We start from the raw sequence: 11,485 nt of genomic DNA on the forward strand, positions 1-11,485 counted from the left end.
GGATTTAAAACCAGGGGTCTTGAGATGTATGAGGAACGGTTGTGTTCATGACGATCCATTGACACTGTGCCTTCAGTTAAGCTCTCTAAAACCTTTCTTAAAATAGGGTGGGGTGCTCTTTACATCTTTCAATGAAAAAGAAATGAGAAGAGGTGCGGATCCAGCTGCTCTCTGAGGAAAATCTGCTGACTCCAGGCACGGAGGCCCATCTGGCGCATGCACAACACAAGCTTTGTGGCTGTTGGATTATTTTAATTAGCTGATAATGCATTTGGTATGAGGTTGATTTTTGCAACTTCTGATTCAAATATTGTCAGGAAACATTTGAAAACAGACCTTTTCTGTGTCAGTAAATAACTTAATAAATAATACCCACAAATACAAAATCACTGAGTTCAAAATTTCAGCTATATTTTCTGCTAGTTACATAAAAGTCCTTTGATTTAAATTCCATCAAATTTGGGGCTGAACAGATTTTCTGTAACATTTTAGTTTTAAAATGAAGTTGCATTTTTGCATTTGAAGCCCTTCTTTATTGAGTTTAAAGCTGCACTTTCAGCTAATGCCCAGCATCATCTAAATCAGTGGTTCTCAACCTGTGGGTTGCGACCCCTTTGGGAGTCGAACGACCCTTTCACAGGGGTTGCCTAAGACCAACGGAAAACACATATATAATTACATATTGTTTTTGTGATTAATCACTATGCTTTAATTATGTTTAATTTGTAACAATGACATTGGGGGTCACCACAACATGAGGAACTGTATTAAAGGGTCGCGGCATTAGGAAGGTTGAGAACCACTGATCTAAATGTTGAAAGCCTTTGGGAAGTTGAACGGATGACCCTTCATTTCTCTTTTCCTTGTTTGAGCTGCTGCCTCACATCACCCGTCAGTCATAACCTCCTGGTAATTGCACACGAATGTAAACTTTTGTTTCATATATTGTGAGAGGAGGGTAGAACATAACGACCATAAGAGATAAGCATTTGCAAGTTCTTTCAGCACTTTTTTCCCCCTTTATATTTGATGCCAAATCTGGGAATTCACCTGCAAAGGCCCTCAGAAATGGCCCCAAATTGTGCTATAACTGGACTGAATGACCACAATTGTTTAGTCACAACAAACAAAATTATAATGTAAAGAGCTTTTGAGGGTTTATATAGACTGCAAAAGAAAATAGAGTGAGCATTTCCTACACACACACACACACACACACACACACACACACACACACGCGCGCGCACACACACGCACATGCACACACCTGAGGCACGTTTCCAGGGTTCAGTGGAGGAAGTACTTTTTCATGGTAAATATAATGTTTTCAAAGAGATGAATCAAAACGTTTAGGAAAGATTTAACCCCATTTTGCACAGACATTATCAATCATCTTCTGTGGGGGCTGAGCAGGACAGGTGATTAAACAGCATTCTCTAAATGGTCACAGATGGTTTTCTCTTTAGATTACAGGGGATCCGCAGAGCAGGCAAGGAGGTGCCTGAAATCACCATCAGGGGAAATGCCCCTGCCAGCTGCGGTGATTCCCGGGCAGATACTACGCAGCAATCACACCATCGCAGGTTACACCCAGAAAGCAGTTTGTAAAACAAGCACCAAACGACTGGCAGACTTTCCATCGTAATCTGCACTATTTAGCCTGAATGATGACATTCACCCATGAAAAATATTAAATGTTAGGGTCCTAGATGATAGCATGACCCAAGTTATCTTTGAACATTTTCTTGTTTAAAAGGTGGTCACATTGTCACTTAAAAAAATAAATCAGAAAATAATATGGTCTCAAGTGGACAAATAAATATGGATTTTAGGGGAGTCTTTGCATTATCTCTTGCTTTCCTCTTGCTTTGGTTCCAAAGGTAATTTCTCCCCAAGTTTTCTAATAAGTTCTGCTAGATCTTCTGAATTCTGAGTTTTTTCTTCCAGGAGCTCATAGCGGAGACTTGAGATGTCCTGTTTAATTTCCTTCAGTTCCCCTTTGGAAAAAACAAGAGTGACAAGTATACTGTCAATACGTAATGCAGAGTAACTAGCAGTTCTGGGGTTGAGTGAAATCAGTCCCAACTCCATGCACATCTGTATGTTGAATCCTTCTGAAGGAAATAACTTCCCAACGAGCAGGTTTCTATTTTGTCAGCTACGTATTTCAGGTAATGAAAAGATTATAGAAAAAAATTATAGCAAAGTTATAATTTACTCTGAGAGTAAATTAAAGGAAAACATTGGTGGCAAGTATTTGGGGGTTTGGGAGGAACAGCCCCTCACCTTTCCTAACCACTTCCTCCTCCCTCCAAGCCCCCCATAAAAACAACCCTTACTTATCTAACTAGTGGCATCTGCCCTCAACTATGTAGACATAGCCTATTGCCTGAGACCCTCCTGGTATCGGCAGTTGGTGAGAACCCATATTTTCTTTTTGAAGCTCACTCTTCCCAGGCCCTTCCCTCCAGCCCTCTCCTGGCTCTACATCAAGCCCACATCCTGGCTCACCTTCATTCACTTCGTCACTTTCCTTATCGATCTGGGCTTTCAGAACATATCTTTTAATGAGCCTCTTCATGATTTTCTAGAAAGAGAAAAAAAATCCATCTCAGCTTTATGTTGATGACAAATCTCTCATCTGGAATAAATTTGAGTCATTGTCTCTTTACCAAGCACTTTAGAAGTGATTGCTATCAAAGATGAAGATGATTTACCTGCCAGGGAATGCATAAATCACCTGAGTTAATGATTCAAAAATTAATTCTGCAGGAAAGAGCAAGTTCCAAACCAACATCTAATCCTTGATTCATTGCTTGTATTTTACTTGAAAAGTATTAGGGCAAGACACAGCCTTTTAGTGGACAGATTAAAGGTATGCAGCATTGCCGGTGGAAATGAAAAATTAAGCAAATAGGGGGAAACTCATGTTTATTCCCCTCCCTTACCAAAAGACATAGCCAGCTTTGATTTTTGCTTTCTAATTTATGAATGGCCAGTTTCAATGTAATAGTTTCTCCAGTACCAGGGCTTCTTCCATAGGATGTGTGTTTACTATATACTTTTCATGAAAAGTAGGAGGCTCAGCAGATGTGCAGGAAGTCCTGTGTGAAGATATAGCTAAATTACCTAAGCCCAAAAGGAAATGGTAGACAGCAAAATTCCACTTTCAAGAACTTATTCCAAGGGTGTAATTGGGTTCATGCATAAATATATTCATGTTATGCTACATAATAGTGGAAACATAAACCCTTACATGTCCATCAATAAGGGATTATTCTAAGGGAATGCATAAATCACCTGAATTAATGTCTCAAAAATTAATTCTGCAGAAAAGAGCAAGTTCCAAACCAACAGCTAATCCTTGATTCATCGCTTGTATTTTACTTGAAAAGTATTAGGGCAAGACACAGCCTTTCAGTGGACAGATTAAAGGTATGCAGCATTGCCGGTGGAAATGAAAAATTAAGCAAATAGGGGGAAACTCATGTTTATTCCCCTCCCTTACCAAAAGACATAGCCAGCTTTGATTTTTGCTTTCTAATTTATGAATGGCCAGTTTCAATGTAATAGTTTCTCCAGTACCAGGGCTTCTTCCATAGGATGTGTGTTTACTATATACTTTTCATGAAAAGTAGGAGGCTCAGCAGATGTGCAGGAAGTCCTGTGTGAAGATATAGCTAAATTACCTAAGCCCAAAAGGAAGTGGTAGACAGCAAAATTCCACTTTCAAGAACTTATTCCAAGGGTGTAATTGGGTTCATGGACAAATATATTCATGTTATGCTACATAATGGTGGAAACCCATACATGTAAACCCTTACATGTCCATCAATAAGGGATTATTCTAAATTACTTTATTTTAAAAATATATTTATTGATATTTTAGAGAGAAAGAAAGAGGGCGAGAGAAACATTGATGTGAGAGTGAAACATCACAGGCTGCCTCCTGCGTGCCCCCTCTCTCTCCCACTGGTGATGGAGCCTGGAACTCGGGCATGTGCCCTGACCAGGTATTGAAGTAGCAACCTTTCAGTGTATGGGATGATGCCCAATCCACTGACCCACACCAGCCAGGGTTGTTTTTTGTTTTTAATTAATGAGAGAGAGAGAGAGAGAGAGAGAGAAAATGGCCAGTTTCAATGTAATAGTTCCTCCAGTACCAGGGCTTCTTCCATAAGGATGTGTGTTTACTACATACTTTTCATGAAAAGTAGGAGGCTCAGCACATGTGCAAGAAGTCCTGTGTGAAGATATAGCTAAATTACCTAAGCCCAAAAGGAAGTGGTAGACAGCAAAATTCCACTTTCAAGAACTTATTCCAAGGGTGTAATTGGGTTCATGGACAAATATATTCATGTTATGCTACATAATGGTGGAAACCCATACATGTAAACCCTTACATGTCCATCAATAAGGGATTATTCTAAATTACTTTATTTTAAAAATATATTTATTGATATTTTAGAGAGAAAGAAAGAGGGCGAGAGAAACATTGATGTGAGAGTGAAACATCACAGGCTGCCTTCTGCGTGCCCCCTCTCCCCACACTGGGGATGGAGCCCGGAACTCGGGCATGTGCCCTGACCAGGTATTGAAGTAGCAACCTTTCAGTGTATGGGATGATGCCCAATCCACTGACCCACACCAGCCAGGGTTGTTTTTTGTTTTTAATTAATGAGAGAGAGAGAGAGAGAGAGAGAGAGAGAGAGAGAGAGAGAGAAACATCGAAACATCAATGGGTTGTCTTCTGCACGCGCCCCGACCAGGGATTGAACTCACCACCTTTTGATGTTTGGGACAATGCTCCAACCAAGTGAACCACACAGGCCAGGGCAGGGATTATTTTAATAAATTATCATATATTTGTACAAAGGAATATTATACATCCATTAAAATCAATATGAATATGTTTTATGAAATAAAAAACTATTGCTCATCACATAAGTATTATTAATTCATTTATATATTATACATACATTTATATAATCCTATATAATAAAGAGCTAATATGCAATGGTTGTTACACCCTTGCGCCCTCATGCCCTCGCACCCTCGCGCTGGAGCCAGGGGACCTGAGGCCGGGCTGGGGGACCTGAGGCTGTGCCCTCCGCCCTGCAGGGCTTGATGGAGATGGGGCCGGCCGGGTCTGAGTCTCGCATGATTTTGAGGTGCACCTGGGTGGGCGGGGACTTGACTCTGGGTCCCACAGTGTGCCCCAGACTCTGACAGGAGGGAGGTTTTCATATACATTTTACTAATGTTCTTTCATCTCTGACACTTCTACTATTATAGAAGGGCAAACAGCAATATTAAAATATTTCCTCTAATTAATTCTCTTTTAATGTGCACAAATTTTGTGCACCTGGCCACTAGTAATATTAATAAATGTAAAATTATATTAATGTATATAATCATCTGGCAAAATATTCCTCAAAAGTAAGTAATCTTTATTCCTCAGTGGTAGGGTTTGAGGTGGATTTTACTCTCCTCTTTATGATTTTAATAAGGGTAGACTTTTTACAATGAGCATGAAGACTCTAAGCTCCACGATGTCAGGGCTTCATCTATTTTGTTTGCCTTTGTATTTCCAGTACTTAGTAAGTGCCTGGTACAGGGTAGTTACTCAATAAATACTTGATGAATGAATACATTATTTTGATATTGAGAAAAATATAATCATTTTCACTTAAAGAATTGCATGGTTTGGAATTCTATATATTATAAATAACTAGTCTTATTATTTAAAAATTCATGCTTACCTGATACTGCCTTGGAGGGTTATTGAAACTATTTAACTGGAAATCTTCTGAGCCTCTTATACCAAGCTGCAATATGAAAAAAAAATTATAAATTGATTCTTATCTAAGTTTTTAAAAATATGATTAGATTTGTAAATGAACTAACAGTTTTACATATAAATAAACGTATCCATCTCTATATATCAATATATAGATATGTAGATATATATAGTACCATTTTAACTACACTTGCTTATTGTTCTATCTTCCAAGACAAATCACAGACAGTTAAGGTGTGTTCAGTCTCTCAATGGCTATTAGAGGTCATCTGAGGAGTCTTTTAGACTTTGTGCATCAATCATGTTGCCATGAGAATCATGTTTTAAACTTCCCACAGACACATCTGTGACAGAGGAAGAGGTAAACGAGTTGGAGAAATAATGGTGATGACCTCAGAAATCCTGATTGACTAAAAGCTGGGGATACTGAGAAATGCCAAAATGCGACTGTTGTGGGACAGAATTCAGGTACCAAGAAAACACTAATTAATCCATTTAAATTTTAGGATCTGTATAGTATCCAATTTGGGAAGCATTTTTCAAGTAATATATTTGCTTGAATGGGCAAATAACAAATAATTAAAGCAATCTGCAATAAAGGTTTTTAACGTACCATGTTAACATGCTAAGAGGAAGATTAAAGAATTCTTCAAGTCACTTTCTAAAGAGAAAAATATGTTTTTACAAAAAACAAGGATAACTCAAGTGAAACAGAGCAGCTCCAAATTTGTATGTTTTGGGTACACAACTGTTTACAGGGGATGAGAAACTTTAAGATTGTCTTCAAAGATATTTCCCATTGACATCTAAGTTGCTATAGGTATAGCTCAATGAGACTCCATTAAAATCCTTGACTTCAATACTTTGATCTTTACTTTTATTTTTTAAAATTCATCTTTATTGCTGAAAGTATTACAGCTTTGATCTTTAAATGCCTGCATACTGAATTAAAACAGCTATGTATGCATCCATCCACCGAACAAGCATGTATTAAGTGTCTTCTATATGTAAGGTACTGTGCTAAGTTATGGTTGCTAACAAAGAACATAAACAATGATGGTCTAGCTGAATTACAGTAATAGGAAAAAAATCACAAGGCTGACAAAATCCATAAAAAACAATTTGTAATTTTGATAGTACAGATAGCATTTTTTCACAAAGCTATTTTCTTTTTTCTTTACCCTCTCTAAAAAAATATCAGTAAAGTGTTACATTATTTTATATTTACTTTGAAAAACATTAAGGTAAAATTATACAATTGACCAAACTGACCAAAGAGAGGCAGCTTAGATTCTTAAGAGCACCTGCCAGAGACCTAAAGACGCAAATCTGCTTCTGCTACAAGTTAACTGTGTAACACTAGGCAAGGTGCTAAAACTCTCTACTATGTCTCTGACAATGAAGGGGGTGATCTAGTAACCTCTGTAGTCCTTCAAGTTCTTCTAATGAATGAACGTGTGAAATTTATGCAAGCTTAAGCCTATTTTAATAACATAACTTTAATATATTTTATTTTTAAATAATATAACTATTCGTTTTTTTCATAATTATTTCTGGCTTTCAAACTGTAATTTACACCTTAAAGACATCATTCAATGTGATGGCCAGGTTCAAGCTCACTTTCATCCCTGTTTTTATGAGAAAACATTCAGAGTAAGGACAGGTTCATAAACAGAGAGAAAAGGTCCAGACCAATGGAATCTTTGCACATCCTTTACCAACTATTCATGAATTCACAACCTCTGAAAATCATTAATTTGATGCTCATTTTTTTTATTAGAGGCTACCAGTACATCCATGGGTGTTCATGGAAATTGGAAAGTAAAAAAATTTTGCTTCTTATAGATTTTTTGAAGGCAAATGTGTGGTCCTTGATACTTGATTGGGGATGATGCCAAATCATCCCCAATTAAGGCAGCTCCATAACACACCATGCCTTTGGAGATAATCCTTTAAAAAAAACCAACTTAGTATTATAGTAATGTCACACAGGACTTCTTTCATTTGCTCTTTTCTAACTTAAGGCTTTTGTGTTTGCTGTTTCCAATTCCTAACACGCTCTTTTCCTGGCTCTTTGCCTTGATGACGAGCTCTCTCTCACCTTTGGATTTTTAAAAAATATTTTTATTGATTTTTAGAGAAAGTGACATACCATGCCCTTGGAGATAATCCTTTTTAAAAAAAACACACACACAAAAAAAAACTTAGTATTATAGGAATGTCACGCAGGACTTCTTTCATTTGCTCTTTTCTAACTTAGGGCTTTTGTGTTTGCTGTTTCCAATCCCTAAAACTCTCTTTTCCTGGCTCTTTGCCTTGATGACTAGCTCTCTCTCTCACCTTTGGATTTTTAAAAAATACTTTTATTGATTTTTAGAGGAAGAGTAAGGGAGAGGGAGAGAGAAAGAAAACCATCAATGTGAGAGCAGAACATCTATCAGCTGCCTCTTGCATGCCCCCTACCGGGGATCGAGCCTGCAACCTGAGCATGTGCCCTGGCTGGTAACTGAACCAGAAACCCTATGGTGCACAGGACAACACCCAACCATCTGAGCCACACTGGCCATGGCTCACCCTTTGGATTTTTGCTTAAAACATAAGCTTATCGGAAAGCTTTTCTTGCCCACCCCATGAAAAATAGTTCTTGATTGTTTCCTTCATAACATACTTCACGACTTACAATTACTATATTCACTGGCTTAGTTCTATGTGTATTGTCTGCATTCTCTAGGCTGTATAGAAGGATGGACTTTTTAGTTCATCCCAATGTCCCTAGTGGCAGCACTGCCCAGAAGATGGCAAGTGCTCAGCATTGCTGGTTGGTGAAATAAGTGATATGGGGTCACTAATGGACCTCACTTGGTTTCTGGACACCTTGCTATACAAGGCACTTACAAAACTCTCTGGGTTCATGAACCAGTAGGCTGCAGTTCAACTACATGATAAAGATACATCTGAAATACAGTGAATTAGTTTTAAGCCATGAGGCAGATGCCTTACAAAGCAACACACTGGGTGATACAGAGGAAGTAACAGTGCCAGGAAAACAGAAAACAGTATTCTGTTCACTTAAGAATGTGTATGTCTGTGGATTTTCCAGAGGGTAGATCTTGAAGAGTCAGTGACCAGAGTTACAGTGTGTTCATACAGTTTCAGCCTAACCTGCAGCTCTCCCAGGTGTTGAGGCAGTGGACAGAGTTCCAGGTTTCTTGATCGAGACATTTTTGACGCTTTGGGCTAGAAAATTCTTTATTGTGGGGGCTTTCTGTGTATTGCAGGATGTTTAGCAACATCCATGCTCCCTAACCCACTCTATGCCAGCAACAGTGACCCTCTCTGGTGACAAAAATGCCTCTATTACAAATGTGCCCTGGGGATGCTAGTGGGGGTTGGGGAGGGCAAAACCACCCTTGTTTGGGAACCACTAGTATAGTGCAATGGTATATGACTAAACATTTATAAAGTTATTTGAAACATTTTTATGTGACTAGTGCTGCTCTAAATCTGAGACATGAATGTGGATACAAATAAACATTTTTAAGAAAAATTTCTAATCCATTTCTAAATACATAACAGGTATGCAATAAACACATGTTAAAAGGGAATAATCCAAAAAACAGCATGTAAGGAGGAACTTACCCAATGTGCAAAGAAGCATTATTACCACTTGGTGGCAGAAAATTCTAACATATAATTGTGTCTATGTACACTAATGAAATAAACTGGAAAGTCAAGAGAATTCAATTTGCAATATGAATAATATTCCAACCTTCGGGATCTGGATAAGTGTAGATCATATTAATAAGTACAATGTGATGGGAGTGGGGAGGGGAAGCTGGTTGAGTAGAAGCAGGAAGCATTGGATAAAAGCTTTATAACAGATTAGTGCACAAATGCACACTCCAATTCTTTTTTAAAATATATTTTTATTGATTTCAGAGAGGAAGAGAGAAGGAGAGTTAGAAACATCAGTTATGAGAGAGAATCATTGATCTGCTGCCTCCCATACACGTCACACTGGGGATCGAGTCTGCAAGCTGGGCATGTGCCCTAACGGGGAATTGAACTGTGTGTGACCTCCTGGTTCATAGGATGATGCTCAACCGCTAAGCCACACCAGCCAGGCTACACTCCAATTCTGAATGAGTCATTGCCTCTCCTTTTTAAAATACCTTCTACCATATTTCCTGTATTTTTTATGTTTTCTCTCTGGTTCATTTTCTAATAATTAGTTTATTAACACTTCTCAACTCTTTGTACAATCAGAGTGAGGAACACTCAATACCTTGTTTGTTATTTATTAAGAGGAACAAGTACGCTTCATTCAGTCGTTGGAAATTATTATGTGGTTGGACATGGCAACAGTTCTGAGAGTCTCCCATCCCCCACAGCTGAAATGCCTGAGGCCAGGAGCAAAACCATGAACTCAAAGGTACAGACAATATATGAGTCAGCAGGAAATTCAGGTGTGACATGAAGCCATGGGGTACAGAGCCTGCGCCTCTTGCTTTGGAATCAAGTAGATGTGAATTTGCATTCTGGCTTTGTCACTTGTCTGAAATGGGACTTTGGGCAAGTCATTTCACCTCTGTTAATCCTCACATTCTTTGTGTATAAAATAGGGAAAATAGTATCATCGGCCTCCTAGAGCTAGTGAGGATTATAGAGATAAGGTATGTAGAATATGTAGCTTGACATACAGTAGGTGTTCTACAAGTGTCCGTGGCTGTTATTATTATACAAAAGTCATAAATATCTGCTCTGTGGCTTTGGGCCTATTTCATGGTTAGTTTTAATCTAGTTCATTTATTCTGGAGATACTTTACAAAGATTGCTTTTTACTGACATGTCCAAGATCACGACTAAGTTATTCAGGGAATGAAATACTCAGTGATTCCCACACCCAGATGAGCATCCAAATCTCCTGAGGTCTTATTAAAATGCCAGTTCCCAGGCCTCATTGCCAGAGATGGTAACTCAACAGGCCTGAAGAGGGCTGGGGACTTGTACAAACTCACCCAGAGAAGTGGTCCTGGTGAAAGGGACAAATCGAAACCACTCCTTTCTGTGACTGTTTCACCACAGGATTAAAAAGATAGCCTCTGCCCTGGCCGGTGGCTCAGTATATAGAGTGTCAGCCCCTCGCACCAAAGGGTCATGAGTTCAATTCCCGGACGAGGCCACATACGGGTCTTGCAGGTTCGATCTCCAGGCCCAGTGCAGGAGAAAATCAATCAATGTATCTATTCTCGCTCTCTCTCTCTCTCTCTCTCTCTCCCCTCCCTCCTTCCCTCCCTCCTTCCCTCCCTCCCTTTTCCTCTCTACCTCCCTTCTACTCTCTCTAAAAATCAATGGGGAAAAAAATCCTCAGGTGAGGATTAACAACAACAACAACAAAAAGATAGCCTCTGACTTGATTAAAAGTTCAAGGATAGAGTTCCTGGATATGTAACTGATTTTTTAAAATTGCCACGTCTCACTCAACCCAGCATAAACAGATCAATAATGCTAAAATAACATGTCTGTGCTGCATGTGGACTGATGCACACGGTGTACACACCTGCATGTCTGCTCCATGTTGCTGACTGCACAGGTGTACACACCTGCATGCCTGCCCCATGTTGCTGACTGCACACAGTGTAAACACCTGCATGTCTGCCCCATGTTGCTGGCTGCACAGGTGTA

At 39.0% G+C, this 11,485-nt stretch overlaps 1 protein-coding gene across 2 annotated transcripts in view; it reads right to left on the reverse strand.

The window, feature by feature from the left end:
- Positions 1–744: 744 nt before the first annotated feature.
- The window catches only part of TRPC6 (transient receptor potential cation channel, subfamily C, member 6), a 49,844-nt gene continuing 39,103 nt past the window's right edge, over positions 745–11,485 (reverse strand). For both annotated transcript variants that reach the window (XM_014544575.1, XM_005872209.2), the window contains 3 exons: positions 5,763–5,828; positions 2,512–2,587; positions 745–1,997 (listed from right to left, as the gene is read on the reverse strand). In XM_014544575.1, coding sequence (XP_014400061.1) covers positions 1,846–1,997; positions 2,512–2,587; positions 5,763–5,828 — 294 coding nt within the window. In that variant the 3' untranslated portion in view covers positions 745–1,845. The remainder of the gene's footprint in view (positions 1,998–2,511; positions 2,588–5,762; positions 5,829–11,485) is intronic.

The sequence above is a fragment of the Myotis brandtii genome, unplaced genomic scaffold, assembly GCF_000412655.1.
Source record: "Myotis brandtii unplaced genomic scaffold, ASM41265v1 scaffold37, whole genome shotgun sequence".
Taxonomy (NCBI): domain Eukaryota; kingdom Metazoa; phylum Chordata; class Mammalia; order Chiroptera; family Vespertilionidae; genus Myotis; species Myotis brandtii.